The sequence below is a fragment of the Rhinatrema bivittatum genome, chromosome 2 (assembly GCF_901001135.1).
Source record: "Rhinatrema bivittatum chromosome 2, aRhiBiv1.1, whole genome shotgun sequence".
Taxonomy (NCBI): Eukaryota; Metazoa; Chordata; class Amphibia; order Gymnophiona; family Rhinatrematidae; genus Rhinatrema; species Rhinatrema bivittatum.
This window is the reverse complement of record NC_042616.1, coordinates 15,665,874-15,689,813: the sequence shown is the minus strand read 5'-3', so window position 1 is coordinate 15,689,813 and position 23,940 is coordinate 15,665,874. Positions and strand designations below refer to the sequence as shown.

Genomic DNA, 23,940 nt, shown 5'->3' with positions numbered 1-23,940 from the left:
ATCGCTGTGGTTCCCCATGGGGCCTCTCCCTGTGGGAGTAGTCATCGCCACAATGACCAAGGGTCCACAACCATGTCTCAAACACAACATTGACGAGATCCCTTTGGTGTAAAAATTGTTCTACTCCCAAGAAATGAGTGATAATGAAGCGAATTGAGAAACCCTTGAAAGAAAGATGATAGAAAGACGGGAAGAGCCCCCAGTTCTCAAGGCAGGGCATATGCCCTGTGATTTTCTTAGAGACCAATGCAGAATCACGAGGATACCAGGCTGTAGGAATTGTGCTTGATTCTCCGGAGAGCATTACCATCGCCAAAGAAGGGCCGGCCAATGTAGAGATAGACAGGATACTGTTGGTACAAAAATTGTTCGACTCCCAAGGAATGAGTGATAATGAAGTATACTGAGAAACCCCGGAAAGGATGATAGAAGGGAGAAACCTATGGCTCTCAAGGAGGGGTAAACCCTCTGTGTTATTCTTAGGGACCTTGTCCATCAAGTGGAGTCAGAAGGGCAACTGGCTGTAGAATTTTGATGGAATCTCTGGGGAGCATTACCAGCTCTGAAGAAGGGCCAACCGATGCAGAGATAGACAAGTCGCCATTAGTGAAAAAGTTGTTTGATTCCCAAGACCTGTTCGATAATGAAGAGGACAGAGAAAATGCAGATCCAACAGTGGACATAGACAATGGTGATGATGGTACAGATTGTATGGACACAGAACTGTTCCATGCAGAGGTGGATGCTGAGATGATGGATTACTTTAAAAAACTACAAGAAGAAGATTTTACAGCCATGGTAGCAAAAGTAAGAGCATCTTTTTAAAAATTGTATGTGGGTGTTATGACAGAAAAGAGCTAGTTTTTAAAAAGGCTTTGTCAATCTTGTAAACATTTTATGTTATAGGTCACTCTCCCCACCCCCCCAGGAACAGAGAATCTATTTTAGGAGTCCACGGGCAAACTCAACCCTGGGGCTAAAGTTTTTTTCACATTCCATATAGCTCAGATAGCCCCAGGCCTACATGATTCCTCTGTTGAGGGTTGGGGTGACGAGAGAGGATAACCTACAGGGCCCCAGGCATTGTCTTACAGTGTCTGAAGTAGATAGCAATAATCATGCTGGAAACAGATGGGTGATCCAACACAACTTTACTAAACGATGTTATAAAGATGAAATATGCTACTTCATGCAAGTCTCTTACTTTATTGCACACAAATCCAATGTAAACCGCCTTCTGAGTGGGCTCCCTTCTGCAATGGTGTCCCAGGCAGTTGAGATGAAGGTAAATAGGAATCACAATATTTCCCTCAAAGGGGTCACACCTGAAAGCCTTCTTCCCTATTGGGCTCAGTATTATCAATGGGTATAACCCACCCAGCTAGGCTCGCAGAGGTAGAGAAGGAAAGCAGGGAAAACAAATTTAGGATCATCCAATGAGTGACTGATATAACTAGATAGATATAACACTTTTATTGTGTTAAAAAATGTGTTTAGGTAATGTGTTTACCCAATGTATTTGGGTAATTGTCAGGTTCTTGTGGTCTGGTTTGGTCTCTGTTGGAAACAGGATGCTGGGCTTAATGGACCCTTGGTCTCTCCCAGCATGGCAATTTCTTATGTTCTTATTGTCTAATCTTTGCTGACTGGAGAAAATGAAGATGCAAGAGGTCTGCCGGCGATCAAAGGTTCCTGCGTCTGCTGTTTTTGCACTTACATTAGACGTTGTCCAAGTGAAGCGCACATCAGCAGCCAGCCGGTGCACGGAACTTACTGCTGCTCGGAACAGAAAGTAAGTTCAAAAATAAAAAAAATTAGGTTAGTTGGGGATGGGGGTTTAGGGGTCAGGGCGGAGAGGGAAAAAGGGAGGAAGGTTTATTAGGGGTTAAGGAAGTTCCCAATAAATAAAGGAGCGGACTGGGTCAAGGAAGAGCGCTCGATGTGATCTACTTAGATTTCAGCAAAGCTTCTGATATGAGAAGCTTGGGAGTGAGCACCAAAGTAGTGGAGTGGATTACAAACTGGTTGACTGATAGGAGACAGCGTGTGATGGTAAAAGGAACCTGCTCTGAAAAAAGCATGGTGTTAAGTGGAGTGCCACAGGGATTGGTATTGGGACAGGTTCTATTCAATATCTTTGTAAGCGACATTGTGAAAGGGTTAGAAGGTAAAGTTTGTCTGTTTGCGGATGATACTAAGATTTGCAACAGAGTAAATAGAATAAAAAGTGATTTAAGAAAGCTTGAAAAGTGGTCGAAGATTTGGCATCTGGGATTCAATGCCAAGAAGTGCAGCGTCATGCGTCTGGGATGTAGTAATCCAAAAGAGCGATATGAGCTGGGGGAGAAAAGGCTGATGTGTACGAACCAAGAGAGAGATCTCGGGGTAATAGTGTCTGATGATCTGAAGATGGCGAAACAATGTGACAAGCCGATAGCTAAAGCCTGAAATTTGCTGGACCTGATAGAGAGAGGAATAATCAGTAAGGAAACTGAGGTGATGATGCCCTTGTTCAGATCCTTGGTGAGGCCTTTCCTGGAGTACTGTGTTCAGCTCTGCAGCGCTTATCTCAAAAAGGATAGAAACAGGATGGAGGCAGTCCAGAGAAAGGAGACCAAAATGGTATGGGGTCAGTATTGGAAGACCTATGAGGAGAGGCTGTAGGATCTGAATATGTATACCCTGGAGGAGAGGAGCTGCAAAGGTGATATGATACAGACCTTCAGAAACCTGAAAGGTTTTAATGATGCATGAACTTTGAACCTTTTCTGCTGGAAAAAAACAGTAGAACTAGGGTCACAAAATTTAACTCCAGAGAGAACAATTCAGAACCAACATCAGGAAATATTTCTTCATGGAGAGGGTGGTGGATGCCTGGAATGCCCTTCCGGTGGAAGTGGTGAAGCAGAAAACAGTCAAAGAATTCAAGGAGGCAAGGGATAAACACTGTGGATCTCAAAATGCTAGAGGATGGAAATGAGAAAAGCGTGAGGGGGTAACATGGTAGTGCGGCGGTTATTACCACCCATAGTAGAAAGCATGGAGATTACTGCCCTTAACCAATAAGCCTTGGTGCTTTTAATGCAACTGCAACATTGTGTTGCACTGGGGGTAGACCCTTGGCTTGAGATGGGGTTGATGCTCCACATCTCCACCGTCAGGAGGTGGAGCAGACCAGGAGACGGAGGCTGACTGGAACTTCGCCAATACCTGCAGGTTGAGCCCTTGGGTGCCAGGGCCGGCTGGTCTTAGGTGGGTCTCCATCAGACGATTCCCAGTGGATTTTGTAGGAAGTAGCCAGGGACCAGCAGAGGTATCAGAGGGACTGAGGCAGGTCCGGTCGAGGCAGGGATACAGAGATCTGTGTGGCAAGGATGAGCCAGAAACAAAAGTAGATGACGCCTGGGCAGCAGAAGGCCGAAGCCTGACAAGGCCAACTCCAAGGAGATACCAGAGGCGAGGTCAGGAACAGGCTGGAGTCAGGGCAGGCGGCAGAGCTCGACGAGGTACAGTGGAGCAAGGGTCAAAGCCAGTAATCAGTCCTGAGCGTAGTCCAGCGAAGAAAGGGTCAAAGCCAGTAATCAGTCCTGAGCGTAGTTCCAGCGACGTACGAGTCAAAGCCAGTAGTCAGTCCATGGCAAGCTAGGTAGGACCCAGGAATGGAGTCAGTAACAGGAACCTGGAATGAAGTCAGGAACAAGGACCAGCAATGAAGCACACGACTAGTGTGGAGACCTGTTGCCAAGGCAAGCAATGAGTGGTGGGCCCTGCCTTAAGTAGCAGGGCCCGATGATGTCATCATCCAGGGCCGCGGGTTAGTTTTCCACTGCAGTCCCTTTAAAGACCAGCAAGGCGCATGCACCTAAAAAGAGGCAGGACACTGGACGGCAGCATCTCCCCACACAGCACATGAGGGGAGACCAGCCGAGAGCCGGAGTGGTCTGTAAAGAAGCCAGGAATGCCCGAGGAGGCAATGGAAGTACGGGAGCACAGGCAGCTGCCTACCACCACCAGTGAGAACGGGCCAGGTCCAGGAGCTGAAGGTGAGTAGGCCCGGTCATGGGCCTGCTGCGGCCGGGACACGCAACAGTACCTCTCCCCCTTTACGCCCACCTCTTGGAGGCCTGGGTTTGCCCTGATGGGCATGATGAAACTGGTGGAGGAGTCCTTTATCTAAGATGTTGTTTGCTGGCTCCCAGGAGTTCTCCTCGGGACCGTCAGTACGAGATCAGAAGCCAGAAAGTCGCCAATTAGCAGTCCGAGGTCAAACGCCAGAGGGTCGTCCAGAAGCAGGAACAAGAGTACCTGAGGCACAGACAAACTTATGAGAGTAAGCAGACTCATTGCCAAGTCGAAGAACAGGAAGAGGAGGTTCCCATAAGTAGTGCCTGGGTCCTGACATCATCTAGTAGGCTGGGCTGAATCAATGCAGCCTGCCCCTTTAAGAGGAGCTCCGGAGGTGTGGCCAAGCATCTAGAGGGCGTCCTGTCCGACGTGAGCTGTGGCAGAGGAGGGCCACAGCCTGCTGCTGCAAGGAGGAGGACCGGAAATGGTCCCGGCCACCGCGGAGTGCCGGAATGATGCTGCGGCAGGGCCCACGAATGTGGGGGAGGCCCGATACCTGCGGCTGGAGTCGCTCCCCACCGCAGCGCGGCTGCTGACGCCCTGGGTGAAGGTAAGGGAGGCCGAGCGTGGACACCCGCGCTATCTAACACTGTGGACAAGTGGGTCCAAGGCTCTTCAGGTGGCAGAGGTTGGAGTAGTCCCCAAGGGCGACCTACTGGTGGCTTCTATTGGGCACATGTTGGACAGGAGTCCACATAGGCACGGGTATCAGAGGACATGGTGGGCCACCAGTAGTAGCGTTGGAGGAGTGACAAGATCTGGGCACGTCCCGGATGCCCAGCTAACATGCAGTCGTGCGCCCAGCACAAGACCTTCTCTCGGAGCTGGCGAGGTACCACGGTCTTCCCGGCTGGAACTGTCATGGTAGCAGACAGAAAGATGCGAGCAGGATCTATCATGTGACATGGCTCGTCTTGGGTGTCTTCAGGCTCAAAGGAGTGGGATAAGGCGTCCGCTCGGAGGTTCTTCTCCGCAGGACAGTAGCGGAGTTTGAAGGTGAATCGGGAAAAGAATAATGCCCAGCGGGCCTGGCGAGCATTGAGATGCTGGGCATGTCGGAGATGCTCGAGATTTTTATAATCAGTGAAGATCTGAAACTTGAACTGGGCACCCTTCAACCAGGGACACTACCCTTCGAGGGCGAGCTTGACAGCGAGCAGTTCTCGATCCCCTATGCTGTAATTTTGCTCAGTGGGGGAGAACGTCCGAGAGTAAAATGAGCATGGATGGAGGATTCCTTTGGTTGAGTGTTGACTCAGAACTGACCCAACCCCTATGGCAGAGGCGTCCACGTCTACGATGAAGGGACGGTTCGGATCTCGGTGGCGCAGCCAAGGACCAGAGAGGAAGGTGTCACTGCCTTTGCGGGTCATGGCTGTGAGGAGGGCCACCAACAGGGTGGTGGTGCTATGAAATGGCGGTAATAGTTGGTGAATCCTAGGAACCTTTGGCACACTCGTATGTCCACAAGCCTGGGCCATTGCTGGATGCCTTTTAACTTGCTGGGATCCATCATGAAGCCACGCTGGGAGATGATGTAGCTCCACACTCGAGAACGGAAGTTTGAATTTTGGGGCATTCCTTCATTTCTCGAGTTTTCTGGCATGCATGCAACCGGCCCTACGGGGCTAATTTGGACTTTGCAGAAACTAGCGTGGGGGTGCAATGGTTAGGGCGTGGGGGGGATGATGTGGAACGACCTCATCCCATGCCTCCGATGGGCTTTGGAACATTTTGATCAACCCAAGATATTAATTGTTCATTTGGGAGGCAACATCTTGGGGAAGATATCAGGGTGGAAATTTATCAGTATGGTCTGCAAGGATTTGATATCAATTTCTGCTTTAGCCCCTGGCACTATAATTTGTTGCTATGATATGATAGCAAGGCCTACTGAAATGGGTAAGTTAATATGGCGCAGGAGTAGAGTGAAGGCCAATCAGCATATTTGCTCATAGCTCGGTTGGGTGGGGGGTCGCCACATATTACATCAATGGCAGTGGGAAATGGAGTCTGATCTGTTTGCACAGGACGGCGTTCACTTGTCTTTTATAGGTATGGACCTGTTGGCCAACTCATTTCAGGAGAACTTGGAGGACCTGTTATAAGATGAATCAGAGGGCCCCATCTTTGAGGGGGTCACAGGGTTTGTTTCAAATCCTGTGCCTTGTGGCCTGAGCCTACCTGGGGAGAGGGCAGCTTCGTGCTGATCGATCATAGGGCTTGGCAGGTGCCAAGTTCAATTAGGATAGGGGTACAGCTGGGTGCAGCTGTCCCAGCAGGACTCCTTGCTGGGTGGTGGCGAGGGCCAAAGTTTTGGCTCCTTGCTGGGCAGTGGTGGGGGTCAAATAGGTTCACGAATGGAATGGCTAGGCAGGTGACCTAGCAAAGGTCATCTTGCTGGGGCAAGGCAGATGGTCACTATCAAAGCAATGGGGTAGGGGGGAGAATGATGTACATTTTGCCTCTGGCACGACTGAATGTTAATAAAGCTGCGGCCTTGTTGATTCCAAATGTTGTCCTGTAATGTTTGTTTGGTTAAATTTTGCAAAGGGCGCTCATGGAGGGAAGAGTTGGTCCTGGGTGCCTACATTACATTTAAACCTACTCTGTTTCTTGTCTTTTAAGCAACTTGCAATCCACAAAAGGACATCACCTCCTATCCCATGACATTTTAGTTTTCTTAGAATCTTCGCATGCGGGACTTTGTCAAACACCTTCTTGAAATCCAAATATACCACATCTACCGGTTCATCTTTGTCCACTGGTTTATTCGCCCCTTCAAAAAAATTTAGGAAATTTGAGAGGCAAGACTTGCCTTGGTAAATCCATGTTGGCTGTGTCCCATCAGTTTGTCAATCAAGCCCACCACATCTTCCAGGTTCACCGTGATTTGGTTCAGTTGAGCAGAATCATCACCCATGAAAACATTCTCCGGAATGGGTCTAACTCCAACATCCTCTTCAGTAAACCCTGAAGCAAAGAAATCGTTTAATCTTTCCACGATGGCTTTATCTTCTTTAAGTGCCCCTTTAACCTCTTGATCAACTATGGTCCAACCTTCTCCCTTGCAGGCTTCCTGCTTTGGATATATTTTTTAAAGTTTTTATTGTGAGTTTTTGCCTCTATGGCCAATTTCTTTTCAAATTTTCTCTTAGCCTGTCTTATCAATGTCTTACATTTAATTTGCCAATGCTTATGCTTTATCCTATTTTCATCTGAAGGATCTTCTTCCAATTTTTTAATAAAGATCTTTGAAATAGCTTCTTTCACCTCACCTTTTAATCATGCCAGTAATCGTTTTACCTTCCTTCCAACTTTCTTAATGCATGGAATACATTTAGTCTGTGCTTCTAGGATGGTATTTTTTTAACAATGTCTATGCCTGTTGCACATTTTTAAACTTTGTAGCTGCCCCTTTCAGTTTTTTCTATTTTTCAAAGTTTCCCTTTTGAAAGTTTAGCGCTAGAGCAGTGGATGTACATACTCTTCCCCTTCCACTCAATTTAAATTTGATCATATTATGATCACTAATGCCAAGCGTCCCAACACCATTACCTTTGTCAGCAAATTCTGTACTCCACTGAGAATTAGATCTAAAATTGCTCCCTCCTAGTCGGTTCCTGAGCTAATTGCTCCATAAAACTGTCATTTATTCCATCTAGGAGCTTTATCTCTCTAGCATGCCCTGATGTTTCACTTACCCAGTCAATATTGCATGACTTTCTAACTACCTATTTAAAATAAAACACACAAGCACACTAAATAATATACCCGAATAGTTTAGTTCCCCCAATACTTTTAAGTTTAAAAAATGTCCCCAAGCAGTACTTACTGATTCTTTCCAGCCACAAGCAAGGTGATCCTCTCCTCTCAGTGCTCCCACTAGATTTAATAGACAATCCAGCTTTATATGGACCTCTACAGTGTCTGGTAAGAAATGACTAGACACTAAAATTCATGTGCCCGTGACACTTCCAGTTTATAGATGGGAGTGGGAAGGACAGGGGTTGGGACCTCAGCTAGCACAGCTCTCTGAAACCTTCCTGAGGCCCCCTCCTCACCTCCCCTGCTGACTGGAAATGTAGGGAGAACTGGTGAGTCCATTGCTCAGTTTTCCCCTCCTCACTGGTAGCAGCTCCCAGCTGCTCTAAATTCTGCATCTCTGGCAGCCCAGCAGTAAAAGTCCTCACTGTCAGCTCCACTGTGTGCTGGAAGGTGAAAGCAGAGAGCTGCTTAATCCACAGGGGAAGCAGAGAGGCCGTGGGGGTGGGAATGAGAGGGAGGGGTTTTCCCAGATTCAGACTGAGACTAGGATCACTCAACTTATTAGTGACTGACAGGGCTTGCATGAGTAACTGACAAGGCTTATCTTAATACTCCTCTCTCTCTCTCACACACACATTGCATTAGAACACCTGAGTGCCAGGTAGGGATTTATTATTAGCTAATAGGAATAACTAGACAAAGTGGATTAGTACAAATAACACTAAAGGGCTGATTGCAATAATCAAAGAAGGTAATCAATCAGAATATACATTAGATAATAGGAATAATAATAATATGGTCTGACATATCTCTTAGGTAAACAGTACAGTGCAGGCTGGCAGCTCCTCAGTCCATCGGTCTTCGCCTGCTTGCTTGGGTCCGTCCTTTTATCTATTGCTTTAGCACATAAGAAATTGCCATACTGGGTCAGACCAAGGGTCCATCAAGACCAGCATCCTGTTTTCAACAGTGGCCAATCCAGGCCATAAGAACTGGCAGGTACCCAAAAACTAAGTCTATTCCATGTTACCGTTGCTAGTAACCTTTTTTGAACTCAGCTACACAAACTGCACTAACCACATCCTCTGGCAACAAATTCCAGAGCTTTATTGTGCATTGAGTGAAAAAGAATTTTCTCCAATTAGTCTTAAATGTTATTACATTCACTACATGAGAATGGTCACTTCCCTGTGTGGATTCTCATGTGACTTGTGAGAGCATCCTTCTCAATGAATCTTTTATTACATTCAGTACATGAGAATGGTCGCTCACCTGTGTGGATTCTCATGTGTCTTGTGAGAGTATCCTTCCGTGAGAAGCTTTTATTACATTCACTACATGAGAATGGTTGCTCCCCTGTGTGGATTGTCATGTGTTTTGTGAGAGTACCATTCCGTGAGAAGCTTTTATTACATTCACTACATGAGAGTGGTTGCTCCCCTGTGTGGATTCTCATGTGTTCTGTGAGGTTACCCTTCTGTGTAAAGTTTTTATTACATTCACTACATGAGAATGGTCGTTCACCTGTGTGGATTCTTATGTGCCTTGTGAGAGCATCCTTCTGTGAGAAGCTTTTATTACATTCACTACATGAGAATGGTCGCTCCCCTGTGTGGATTCTCAAGTGTTTTATGAGGCCAGGCTTCATAAGGAAGCTTTTATTACATTCACTACATGAGAATGGTTGCGCCCCTGTGTGGATTCTCATGTGTCCGGTGAGGATACTCTGCACAGGGAAGCTTTTATTACATTCACTACATGAGAATGGTCCCTCCCCTGTGTGGATTCTCATGTGTTTTATGAGGGAACTATTCTGTGTGAAGCTTTTATTACATTCACTACATGAGAGTGGTTGCTCCCCTGTGTGGATTCTGATGTGATTTGTGAGGGCATCCTTCAAAGGGAAGCTTTTATTACATTCACTACATGAGAATGGTCGCTCCCCTGTGTGGATTCTGATGTGATTTGTGAGGGCATCCTTCAAAGGGAAGCTTTTATTACATTCACTACATGAGAATGGTCGCTCCCCTGTGTGGACTCTCATGTGACTTGTAAGAGCACTCTTCACAGGGAAGCTTTTATTACATGCACTACATGAGAATGGTCGCTCCCCTGTGTGGATTCTCATGTGTCTTGTGAGGGCACCCTTCAGTGTGAAGCTTTTATTACATTCACTACATGAGAATGGTCGCTCCCCTGTGTGGATTCTCATGTGCTTTGTGAGGGCATCCATCTGTGTGAAGCTTTTATTACATTCACTACATGAGAATGGTCGCTCCCCTGTGTGGACTCTCATGTGCTTTGTAAGAACACTCTTCACAGGGAAGCTTTTATTACATTCACTACATGAGAATGGTCGCTCCCCTGTGTGGATTCTCATGTGTCTTGTGAGGGTAGCCTTCTGTGGGAAGCTTTTATTACATTCACTACATGAGAATGGTCGCTCCCCTGTGTGGACTCTCATGTGCTTTGTAAGAACACTCTTCACAGGGAAGCTTTTATTACATGCACTACATGAGAATGGTCGCTTCCCTGTGTGAATTCTCATGTGCTTTGTGAGGGCACTCTTCACAGAGAAGCTTTTATTACATTCAGTACCCATATATGGTCTTTCACCTTCGTGGATTTTCTGGTGTTGGGAGAGGCGTGTTTTGCTATTGAAACATTTTCCACATTCAGTACAGGAGAAAGGTCTCTCTCCTATGTGCATACACTGGTGCAACATTAGCATATCCTTACGGTGGAAGCTTTTCCCACACTGCGTGCAGGTAAATGGTTTGTTTCCAGCGCGGACTTGCTGGTATTGTGTGAGGCTTTTGTTCCTAACAAAACACTTTCCACCTTTAGTGCAAAAGAAGGGTCCCGCTCCAGTGTGGATTCTGTGATGTAATTTTATCTTATACTTACTAATTAAATTTTTCCTCCAATCATTGCAGGGGAAGGGTGGCTCTAGTTTATGGAGGGGTAGGTGCACTTTTAGATTTTTCTTCTTCCCTTTCGCCTCCCTCTGGTGAAGTTCAGAAGTCTTTTGATCACTGTTATTGCTCTGGAAGGGGCTCTCTGTGCTCACGTGTCTTTGCTGCTCAGGGATGACTTTGACCTCCATCTCGCATGCAGTGACTCCATCCCTTGAGTCTCCTGCAGGCTCTATCTGCTTCTTCTCTGATTCCTGCTGACTATTCCTTGTGTTTCTCCTTTCAGACCCCTGCGAAACATTCTCAAAGACATTTCCTGATTCTCTTGGGAACAGTCCTTCCATAGGAAGTTCTTCTCGATTTTCCTCCTCTATGTGCTGTGTGACCTCATCACTTGCTGTTGATAGAAGAAGACATTAATTATGCATTAGTGACCATGCAAATGGATCTGGGTTTCTGATCCTATAAATCACTGCTCTTGCAATGTCACACAGTGATAGAAGTGGACATTTCTGACCAACCATCGGTGACCATGAAAAACATTTAACAATGGGGTCTGCACATATATATACGTGCAGACCCCATTATATACATATAACCTAGAGGAGACACTTACATACCTGAAAGGTAATAATGCTCAAGAATTAAACTTCTTTTGAATGGAAAATAATTTATAGAGCAAATGTTCCAAGGGAGGAGACTAGGAATAATATCAAGAGATATTTTTTGTTCACAGAAAGTGTGGTGGAAGCCTGGAATTACCTCAAGGAAGTGTTGGAGATGAAAACTGTAACAGAAGATAAAAAATAACAGTGGGATAAACACACAAGAGCGAGAGAATGAGAGATAAGAGGTCAGGAACATAGGCGAGCTTGCTGCAAACAGAGCGGATACTCCATAGATAAAACCTGAGGGGGAGAAGAGGGAGGAGAGTGGGGGTAGGATAAGCTTGGAGGGGAAGGACTGAGATTGACATCAAGAAAAGGGCAGGTGTGATGACAGTAAAGACAATGAGATTCACTTAGGGTGAGAGGTGATGGCTTAATGAGAGGAAGAAAACTTTGTAAAGCAATGGACAAGGAAGAAGACAGAATGGCCGAGGAAGTGGAGAATATGAGAGGCTGACAGGCATTTGATGTTCCCAATGGACAGAAGTGGGGAATGAGATTGGGTAGGGTTAGCGTAAGGAAGAGGAAGGAGAATGGATCCGTAGGTAGGGGAGAAGGGAAAAATGGCCATGAGACAGCTAGAAGTATGCAGACAAGCTGAAACCTCCCTATTATATCAGTGAATGGCTAAGTATGTCAGACAGTCATGAAGCAAGGTCAGACCTCTTGTATCCTGCTGTTCATATTCCGCTAATTGTAAAACAAGAATGCACGTGACCGTAGGTGCACTAGAGGCGAGTGAGCAAAGATACGCTGGAGTTTTAAATCATGTGCACAAGTACGTGTGTATGATGTAAAATACGCCCAGCATGTGTACTCGAGCAAATGTAAAGCCTGTAAAGATATTGGGTTTAACGCATACAGGGAAAGGAAAATTGGTTTGTACCTGCTAATTTTCGTTCCTGTAGTACCAAGGATCAGTCCAGACCATTGGGTTGTGTTTCACTTCCAGCAGGTGGAGTCAGAGAAAAAAACTGAAAGGCACCCCCTGCGATCCTTCAGTATTATCAATACCATAGCGGAAAAAGAAAACATTAGAGGATAAAAACCCCAAATGTAATAACCAATGGCTTCATCAAATTTGCGCAGTCAAAAAAAAACGTAGAACCGCCAAAAACCGGTGAATCACAGAACATATGTACAAGAAAGGACACTTCTATACGCCATGCGAATGACTAACACAGTAAAGAATTCTGCAGATTGAAAATCACAATACGTAACGGACTCTCCAAGCTCCAAGGGCGGGCGTCTGAACTGATCCTTGGTACTACAGGAACGAAAATTAGCAGGTAAGAAACAATTTTTCTTTCCCTGTACGTACCGGGATCAGTCCAGACCGCTGGGATGTACCAAGCTGCCCTAAATGGGGTGGGACCTGAAGAGTCTCGCACACAGAACGCTGCTGCCAAAGCAGTCAACATCCAGAGCGCGAACGTCCATCCGGTAATGCTTAGCAAAGGTATGCAACGATTTCCAAGTGGCTGCTCTACAGATCTCCTGCAGCGAGATAAATTGACCCTCCGCCTAAGAAGCCGCCTGAGATCTGGTGGAATGCGCCTTCAAACCGTCCGGAATGGCTTGGCCCATACAGATGTAAGTGGAGATAATGGGGTCCTTCAACCACCTAGCAACAGTAGCATTGGACGCCTTTTGACCCTTCTTAGGACCACTCCATAAGAAACAAATGATCAACCGAAAAGCGTTGGTCACCTCCAGATAGTGAAGAACCCGCTGGACATCCAATTTATGCAGATCTCTATCCATAGGAGAACGAGGATCCAAATTTGGAAAGGCAGGCAACTCTTCCATCTGATTCAAATGAAAACCTGACACTACCTTCGGTAGAAAAGAGGGCACATTCCATAGAGAAACCCCGGAATCCGAATTACAGAGATAGGGCTCTTGACACGACAAAGCTTGAAGCTTCGAGACCCGCCTTGCGGAGGTGATCGCCACCAGGAAAACAGTCTTGAGAGTCAGGTCCTTCAACGTGGCCCGCTTGAGAGGCTCAAATGGAAGACCACATAAGCCACGGAGAACCAAATTTAAACTCCACGAAGGGCAAACCTTTCTGACTGGAGGATTCAAGTGTTTAGCCCCCTTCAAAAAACAGGACACGTCCGGCTGAGCTGCCAGGAAAAACCTGTCAACATTGCCCCGCAGACACCCTAGGACCGTGACCTGCACCTGGAGAGAACTGCAAGCCAATCCTTTCTTTAGGCCATCTTGCAAAAAGGTCAGAATCTGAGCCACCGAGGCCCGACGCGGGGACACATGCAACCCGCAGAACCAGGAGTCGAACACCCGCCAGACCCGAACATAGGCAAGCGACGTAGAAGACTTCCTCGCTTGTAGGAGGGTAGAGATAACCGAATCGTAATATCCCCTCTCTCTCAACTGTCTCCTCATAAGCTAGGCCGCTAGACAAAAGCGATCCGCTTGATCAAAAAATACTGGACCTTGCCGAAGAAGATTTGGGAGATGGTTGAGACGAATCGGACTGTCGATTGCCAAGTTGATCAGATCTGCAAACCACAGCCGTCGGGGCCACTCCGGAGCCACGAGAATGACTGACCCTACGTGAGCCTCTATCCGACGCAAGGCCTTGCCCACTAGTGGCCAGGGGTGAAACACGTACAACAGAAAATCGCGAGGCCATGGAAGGATGAAGGCATCCACCCCTTCCGACCCGTGATCTGATGACTGAAAAAATGGGCCGCCTTTGCATTCTTCTCAGTCGTCATCAAGTCTAGGTGAGGAACACCCCAGCGACGAGTGAGGATCTGGAAGGCTGCGGACAGCTCCCACTCGCCGGGATCCAGATACTGACGACTGAGAAAATTCTCCTGAAATTGTCTATCCCCGCTATGTGGGAGGCCGCCAGCCGGACCAGATGGAGCTCTGCCCATGCCATGAGGCGGTCGGCCTCCAAGGCCACTAGCCGACTCTTGGTTCCTCCCTGATGGTTGATGTAGGCTACGGTCGTCGCATTGTCCGACAATATCTGTACCGACCGCTGTCGGACCAGAGGGAGAAAGACGCGTAATGCAAGGCGCACCGCCCTGGATTCCACCGATTGATGGACCATGTCGCCTGATAACTCGTCCATCGGCCCTGAGCGGCACTTGACTGGCAGACCGCTCCCCAGCCGAAGAGGCTGGCATCTGTCATCACGATCACCCACTGTGGTTCCTCCAGGACCATTCCCTGTTGCAAGTGGGTCAGAATCAACCACCAACCGAGACTGGACCTGGCGGGTTCCAAGAGGGGCAACTGCAGCTGGAGCTCCTCCGACTTCGGGTCCCAATGAGAAAGCAACGCCCTCTGCAAAGGTCTCATATGCGCAAATGCCCAGGGAACCAACTCCAGAGTAGATACCATGGAACCAAGTACTTGCAAATAATCCCACACTAGGGGAAGAGGTAATGACAAGAGCAGACATATTTGCACCCATAACTTGAGCATCCTCCCCTGAGTGAGGAAGACCTTGCCTACCGATGTATAGAACCAAGCGCCTAAGAAGTTCAGAACCTGAGAAGGGACCAACTGGCTCTTGGCAAAGTTGACCACCCAACCAAGAGATTGGAGTCAAATCAAAACTGTTCGGACCGCCATCCGACAGAATTGTTCCGATTTCGCCCGTTTGAGCCAGTCGTCCAGGTAGGGGTGGACTAAGATCCCCTCCCACCTGAGGGCTGCTGCTACCACCACCATCACCTTGGTGAATACTCACAGAGCCGACGCCAACCCAAACGGGAGCGCTTGGAACTGATAATGTTCCCCCAACACCATGAACCGGAGGAATCTCTGATGACACTTGCGGATTCCTGTGTGAAGATACGCCTCTGTTAAGTCCAAAGAGGCCAAATATTCTTAGTGGATGGCCGCAATGACCGAGTGGAGTCTCCATGCGGAACCGAGGAACCCAAAGAACTCAGTTGACCTGTTTCAGGTCCAAAATCGGGCAAAATGTTCCCTCCTTCTGTGGGACCACAAAATAGATGGGAGTACCTGCCGGACCCATGCTCCTCCGGAGGAACCAGCAGTATGGCCCCTAGGGTTTGCCTTACCACCTCCCGCTTGGCTTGAGGGGCAATACCAGAACAGATCCCTTAACGGGCAGGCAAACTTCAACTCGCAACCATTTTCGATTATACTGAGGACCCACTGGTCTGACGTAATCTTGACCCACTCCTCGAAAAAGAGTGAGAGGCGGCCGCCCAACACTGGAACTGGGGAAAGGGTCTCCACGCCTTCATTGGGCCGGCTTGCCCCCCGCGGCTCCTTGGGAACCCCCGTCACGGAAGGGCCAGCGGCCGCGAAAGGAAGACGACCAAGACTGAGATCTCAGAGTCTGTTGCCAGGCAGGAATGGCGGGAGCCCTAGCCTGGCAACAGGCCATTGGGACCGTGTCGAACCAAAGGATCTGGAAGACCAGGGCTTATCCTCCGGCAACTTATACACCTTGTTCTCACCCAGAGACTTTATGAGGGCTTCCAAGTCACCTCCAAACAACAATTTCCCTTTAAAGGGAAGGTTGCCCAACTGGGTTTTAGAAGTAACGTCCGCCAACAAGTTATGAAGCCAAAGAAGCCTCCTGGCAAAGACTGCCGTAGCCATATTGCGCGAAGAAGCCAGGAAAAAATCATATAAAGCATCTGCAGTGTAAGCCACCGTGGATTCCATCCTATTCGCCTGGTCAGCCTCCTCCGGAGACAACTCCTGAGAGGTGAGCATTTGTTGCACTCATCCCAGGGTCGCCCTCTGCATTAGGCTACTGCAGCCGCGCGAACACACGCTCCTCCCGCCTCAACAATTGGAAAACACGGGGATCGTCTCCCTCTACCAGGGTGGACTCATCGACATCCCTGTTTGAATCCAGGAGGAGCGGATCCAGGGAAGGATCCACGGAACCAGGATACGTAACCCCTACAGGGGCTGAAGGGACATTTGGTGCCGCGGCATGTTTGGCGACCTTTGCTGGCGGAGGCTCAGTATCCTGAATCTGTGCCTCAGCTTCTAAAAAAGGTTTATGCATTAATAAAATAAATTTCTGAGAAAGTGCCATCTGTTCCTTTAAGGGCTCCATAGGGGAGGGGGCCGAGTTCGGAGGAGAGGCGGGTCTCGGACCATGCGGCCGAACCGGGCTTAAGCTGGGAAGAGAAAGTGGAGACTCCCCTCCCCCTACAGAAGAGCGCGGGGCCGACAAAACGTCCACTGTTCCCGCGGCAGCCGGGGACAGGGCCGACAGCGATCGGGATCACCGCGAGGCAGTTCGCGCCAAAATCGTATCCGAATCCGCCTCGGATGGGCCTTCCCCCCCCCGGAGGCAGCATGTGCACACCCCATCGCAGGACAGCCGCAGCCAGAGTCCCCACACGCGGAACAAGAGAGTCCTTGTGGCATCCCGGGGATTCAAAAAATAGCCCGGCTGTGAAAAGAAGCCCCAGTAAGCAACAAAAACAATGTGCACTGCCGAAATTCGGCCTTCCGGAGCTCTGGGAATGGAACACGGCCCCCCGAGAAATGTCATGTCTGGGGCCGCAGGGGGGAGGGACCGGCCCACCGGTTAATCACCCCACTCACCAGATTAGAGCGTGCCTCCGGGGATGGCGGTTATTGGGACGTCCAGCCCCAGCCGCACCTCTACCAAGGCTGCAGACGCCTCGGGAGGATAAAATAGACTGCACTGACTGAAAACAAAACTAAGTTTGTTTGGTTTTTTTTATTAAAACAAACTTGTTGTATCCAAGCTGCCAGAACAAACAAGGTAGAGTAAAACAACTCTGAAAACTATTAAGAAAATATGCTGGAGGTGGAGGTGAGAGGAAGCCTGCGGCGGGGCTCAAATACCTGTTTTTGATTTCCTCTGCTATGGGTGATTCCGGAGCTGTTTGCAATTTTCGCCATCCTTTGGAGCCGGTTCCGGGTTCGTCGAAGTCACGGAGGCGGGACTTCCTGGATTAATAAAAGTGGACGCGCTGCAGTGCTTCGACGCCGCCAGCGCATCACCAAAGGGGCGCGCGGCTTTGCTTTGTTTGGATTAATTAGTTTGAAGAATTACTTTGAAAATTTAAGACACCTTAGGATCGTTAAAAGTGAGTACCAGCAACTTTACTTTCTCTCCCAATGCCTTCACTCATAAAGTATATTGGTATTATTGAGTATTTTGGACAAAAAGGCAAACTGAGGAAATATTTGCTTCTAAATGCCTCACACCAAATGAAAGGCCAAAGTCAGGGAGATTTCTACATCTTCCCCTGTTTCTTTGACCTCTCAACCTCGGATACCTGCCTTTTTTGCTCCTACACCAGGTACAGAACTGGTGAAGTTGGTCGCTGGAAGTGGCATTGAGCAATTGCCATCTTCCTTGACCGAGACAACTCTGAGTCCCGGTGCCCCTGCTACTCCTTCTCCACCTTTTCAGAGTTCTTCTCATATAATGAATATACAGGATGTTTCGCAAGGGAATGGAGAAGGATCCCCATCCATAACGGGGGAATTAGAATCAAGAAGCCCTGGGATTTCATTACAATTGGATAAGCCTACAGTAATCACTATGGATATACCGTATTTTTTGCTCCATAAGACGCACTTTTTTCCCCCCAAAAGTGGGGGGAAAATGTATGTGCGTCTTATGGAGCGAATATAAAAAAAAAAACACAAAAATCTAACAACCCCCCCGCCTGACTCCCCCAAGACCTGCCAAACGTCCGCGGGGGTCCAGGAGCGGTCCGGGAACGATCCCCTGGGTGTGGGGCCGTCGGCTGCCAGTAATCAAAATGGCGCCGACGGCCCTTTGCCCTCACTATGTCACTGAGACCAACCAATAGCAGCGGTCGGTCCCAGTGACATAGTGAGGGCAAAGGGCCGTCGGCGCCATTTTGATTACTGGCAGCCGACGGCCCCACACCCAGGGGATCATTCCCGGACCGCTCCTGGACCCCCGCGGACGTTTGGCAGGTCTTGGGGGGGGTCAGGAGGGTGGGAAGTTGCGGTAAATTAAGTCGGCAGGTCTTGGGGGGGGGGGTCAGGAGGGTGGGGGGTTGTGGTAAATTAAGTCGGCAGGTCTTGGGGGGGTTGTTAATTTAAAGGGTTGGGATGGGGTTCCCAGAGAAAGAAAAGTTTTCTGATCTGGGGAGTGGACCGAAATGGCCCTCCCCAGACCCGAAAACAAAATGGGGAGAAAAAAAAAAAGCTATGCACTCCCCTAATTTGCTCCATAAGACGCCCAGACGCAGAGCCGGTTTAGCACAAAAATTTTTTTTTTTTTTTTTTTATTTTCCCCCTCTGAATCCTAGGTGCGTCTTATGGTCAGGTGCGTCTTATGGAGCGAAAAATACGGTAATCTGGGATGCTATAAAAGCATTAGAGACTGCGATAATTAATCTTACCAGAATAACTACTGACTCAAACCAACGATTTGAAAAAATTGAAACATCAATGTCCAATACCGAAGTTAAGACACAGCAAATGGAGAAGCGCCTGGATAAATTAGAGACATGGCAACAGAAGTTTGCCAGGGCAGAAATAATTTACGATAAAAAGATAGAGGCCTTAAAAATTTGAGGTTAATAAATTTTCCAAAACATGAAGTAATTTCTCCATATGAAATGTTTAAAGAATATTTACTAGAGATCTTAAGATCCCTCAGTCTACTCTCCCCACTCTATCAAAAATATATTATTTTAACCCAAGAAGTGCGACCACTCAGGCAAGTGGGGAAAGGCAAGACTCTTTGAATTTAACAGATGTGATTGAATCTAATGTAGATACTGTGATTATTAATAGATCAGTCTTACACCTATCCTTTTCATTTGCTATAGATAGAGATCTTGTATTTAAGGCATATGTGAGAAATAGAATGGCTTCTTTTCATGGTGCTAGAATTTGGATGTATCCTGATCTTTCTAAGCAATCCCAAGATAGGAGGAAAAAGTTTCTAGCTTTAAGAACAGCATTAGAAATGAAAGGTGGAAAAATGTTACTAAAATTCCCTTGTAAATGTGAAGTACTATTTCATCAACAGAAATATGTATTTTTCGAAGTTTCACAGCTAAGGGTTTTTCTAGATTCACACCCCCAAGAGGTTATGGTAGGGGAGTCAGTGGCTAGTTAAAGAGTAGCCTGTGTGAATACTCATTTTCAGTTGTTTATTGGGTAGAAGAGATTCTCCCAGATTTATCCTCTAATATTGCTCAATTAGAAATCACTTTATGAGGTTTTACCTCTATTAAATAATAACATGAATAATAGACAGGATTTCTTATGGAATGGAGTAATGTAATATTTTTTTTCCTTCTGATCTATATTCATGTAAAATTGAATTTTTTGTGAAAATTGAAATGCATAAATAAAAAATTTAAAAAAAAAAAAAAGAAAATATGCTAGGATCAGGACTGCAGGGAATGCTTGACCTCCCCTGCTGGAGTCAGAGAAAATACTGAAGGATCGCAGGTGGCACACCAAGTTAAGAGGGGGTGCCTTTCAGTTTTTTTCTCTGACTCCACCTGCTGGAAGGGAGACACAACCCAGCGGTCTGGACTAATCCTAGTATGTACAGGGAAGAGGATTTTAAACCCTGCTCAGGTTAAAGCCATTCCCAGTTTTACCCATTAGCCCACCAGTATGCCCAGTCTATCTCAGGGTCATCCACACCCTTCTAGTTCTTCATCCTGCACTCCCCCCAATTGAGCAAGACCCCTCACCCTATCGTGTTAATCCTAAAAAGTGATTTCTGCAGACTTACACCTCATCAGGAGCAGCAGGAAATATACGCAGCTAACAGTGCGCCACGAGCAGCAGCCACCGAATTTACACAATTAACTGCTGGCCCGCCACTTTTTTTTAACACGAGCAAGTAATTAGCAGCTTTTGAAATTCATGTTGCTCACGTGCGGCCGCGTATTCATCTTTTAGTGCGAGTAACATGGAGGGGCTCAGTAAAGTCCCTCAAGAAACTTTGTGGATGCTCCCCAGCAAGTGCCTCATGTAAGACATCTGAGATAAATTCCTAGACTGCCTCGCAGGGGCCGGTCTTAAGTGAAAAGATCTCCTCCAAGATGGCGTTGGAGCATTAACATCGTGAGCGTGGAGCTCTTACCTCTGGTTTGTTTCTTGAATAAACGTTTTCCTAAAATGCCCCATTCGAGCTCGGGAAAGGACTATCCCTGAAGTTACTCTCGGGACCCCCAGAACTGGCCCGATGGACGCCCACGTTCATAGAGGAGCAATAGCATCGGGAGTTGAGTCGCAAGGGCAGGGAACTGAAGGAGAGGAGTTGAGTTCCCCACCGGACTCTGAAACAACTCTGTCCCCGATGCAAAGGCAAGGGCCCAGGAATCCAGCGACGCTGAGAGACCCGGATGGGAACCCGGAAGCGCTGCAAGCCGAAAGTGCTAGCGGCGAGAGCCGGTCAGGGAGTCCACCAACGGGAGAAATCAGCGGGGAAGAACGGCCCGGAGGGCTAGAGCAGTCCGGAGGGCCTGAAGCTGATCCTCGGCAGCCCTGACAGAGGCGGAATAGAGCTCAATCAACCTGGGAGCACATCTTCGCCGCAGCAGTTAAGTTTAAAAATGCTTCCTTATAATCCACAAAAACCGGGACAGATAACGTTAGAATCTTTGTGGGAAACTATGGTCGATTTGGGGAATCTGATGATAAAACAGACTGAGCCATTTAGAAATAAGATTGAAGATCATGAAAATTGAATAAAATCTTTAGAAAATACAATAAAAGTGATAAATAGTTTCGAAAATGAGAAAAAAGTATTACTGGAATCTGTGAAAACTAAACAGGAATATATAATTAAAGATAATTTGGTCTTGTTGGACAAAAAAAGAGAGTATGGAAAATTTGTTAAAAAATAAAAATCTGCGGATAATACATTTTCCAAAAATTTCTTATACAACACCGAGAGATATGTTTAAGAAATATATACAAGAAATTTTGAAAGTTTCTTCAGACCAAATTCCACCAATTACACGAGCTTTTTATGTACCTGTGAGAGGGGACATAAGAAAGAGACTTCCGACCCTGTAAAGGGACCAGGAAGGAAAGAAAATGGAGCTGCAGATTTAAATCTAACGGACTTTCTGGAAACATCAGACCAGGCCCTAGCTGAGCCAGCCACATTGATAATACATTTTGCAATGGAAATGGATAAAGAATGGATATTAAAGTTATATTTTAAACATCGTTTAGAAAAATTTATGGGATTACAAATAAGGATGTTTCCCGACGTTCCTAAGTCAACGCAGAAAAGGAGGAAGCAATTTTTTACTGCTGAGGCCTCAGGTATTACAGATGGGAGCAACCTTCACGTTAAGATTTCCATGTAAATGTTTAATTAAGTTTAAGGATAAGTCTTTTCTTTTCTTTATGCCATCTCAATTAACACAGTTTTTGTGTGATAATATTGGAAGTCAACGTATGTGTGCACCAGTGATTTAGCTTCTTAAGCCTTGAAAATGTCTGGGTTAGTCTTACCTTATTTTTGATTTTTAGCCCCTGCCGATGTTATAAAAGATTAAGGTTATTATATGAAGATAATAATGTGATGGCCTCTTGGATCTATATTGTGGACTTGTAATGCTTACATACAACTTAAGAATTTTCTTAAATTAATATTGAATGTTATGATGTAAACATATGATTTATTGTCAAGAAATTTATCTTGATATGTTATTTAAAAATTAATAAAGATTAAATTGAAAAAAAAAAAAAAAAGAAAAGATCCAAACAACCAATCTCAGGTGCCAGCTCAGACCCAGAGCAATGCTGGAGCTGGAGTCAGGAGAAAAGTCACAAACGACCTTCAGTAAATCAGCCCTCGAGTCCGCTAAACATGCAGATAATACAATTTTTACCTAGGGAGATGAGGGTCTCATAATTCTCCTTCATCACCTCCCTGTAAAGCGCCTTCTGCCCCTCATCTAAATACCCCCACTCCTCCTGGGAGAAATAGACAGCGATGTCCTCAAACGTCACCCGCACCTGAAACACAAACCAGAAACACTCAGAGACACGTGGAGGGGCTCAGGATGCATTAGATCTCAGCTGGACTTATTCTCCTAACGTTTTATCATGGAACAGAGGACACCAGGATCCCTCTTCCCCAGGAAATGCCAGATTTGTTCCCTCTGTGTTGCCCCTAGAATCAGTTTCCTCCATAGACCCCAGGGTTTTCAAATCAAACTGGAAAACATTCTCTAATACCAGAGACAGAGAATATGAAATGTCATTGCGTGGATAAATCACATTATAATAAAAAGGAAGCTATAAGAGCATTATCCAGAACATCAGGAACATCTGGTTCTATTCCATCAGGAGGACTCACTGTGCTAAATCCTAACAGGGCAGGACGAGTTTGGTGTCCTGGGCAGTGACATATCTCCCATTGTGATGTACTAATTCTGTATTCAAGGGTGTTGCAAACAATGGGCACATAGGGATTGTGCCCCAAATCTCAAAGAGCTGTTTGGTTTCCTTCTCTGCAGGGAAACGTAAAGGAGAAATTAATACTTACCTGATAATTTCCTTTCTTCTGCACTCAGGCAGGTCAATCCACACAAATGGGTTATGCACCTCTACCAGCAGGTGGAGACAAAGTAAAAGCCGATGTCAAGGACATATAGCCCTGTCCCATCAGCCTACAAGTATTCTCTGGAAAAGCCAAACTGTGGACAAACTGCTCATACTTCCAACCAATTGAGAACTCTGAGCTCAGTCACAAGAGCTAAGATTTACTAAGCTAAGGAGCTGGTCATGACACTTACCAAACCTGAAATGAGTAACAGATATAATAGTCAGCGTCGTCCGTACCTAGAAGACAAACTGAAAGCAAGATGGCAGCTGAGGGTGGATTGTGGATCAGCCTGCCTTCCTTAGAGGAAAGGAAATTTTTTTATTTTATTTTATCACATAAGTATGAATTTCTCCATCCTGTGTTACGCTTTGCTCCTGTAGAAGGAGGAGTCAGCAATCTGTTAGAGATCTACTCCTCAAGAAGGGAGGAGTTAGCAATCTGTTATAGATCTGACCACCAGGGAGGCAGAGTTAACAATCTGTTGTGGGTTGGCTCTTACAGAGTGGCAGTCTGTTATGGTACCGCTCTAGCAGTGTAAGGAATAAACACTTAATGGAAACTGGTGAATCCTTGGGCCAATGGCAGCGCCCCCAGGAGGATATCCTGAGAGGGACCACCGGCTAGGCTGGAGTATGGAGACAGACACAGATAGTTCTTTATTAGACAGGAAGTAGAACCACCAGAGGTGGCAGTAGTGAGCTGATGTGCCCGGCAGGGCTGAAGTCCCTCCGATACTAGAAATGCGATCTCTGCGTTGCTGAGCTGAAGAGAGAGACTATAGGTAATGAGTAGACAGGGTATGCTGGATACATAACAGTAGTAGATGATACACTCATAATTGTAGATATCTGTAATGGCTTCTATGTAACAGAAAGTC

At 46.8% G+C, this 23,940-nt stretch overlaps 1 protein-coding gene across 1 annotated transcript; it reads right to left on the bottom strand.

The window, feature by feature from the left end:
• Nucleotides 1-8,250: 8,250 nt before the first annotated feature.
• LOC115086305 (zinc finger protein 260-like) lies at nucleotides 8,251-22,380 on the bottom strand. Its single transcript, XM_029592738.1, has 3 exons — nucleotides 22,345-22,380; nucleotides 9,079-11,205; nucleotides 8,251-8,336 (listed from the first exon to the last, which is right to left on the bottom strand). The coding sequence occupies exons 1-3, from the start codon at nucleotides 22,376-22,378 to the stop codon at nucleotides 8,251-8,253; spliced, it is 2,247 nt and encodes a 748-aa protein (XP_029448598.1). The 5' UTR covers nucleotides 22,379-22,380.
• Nucleotides 22,381-23,940: the final 1,560 nt, after the last annotated feature.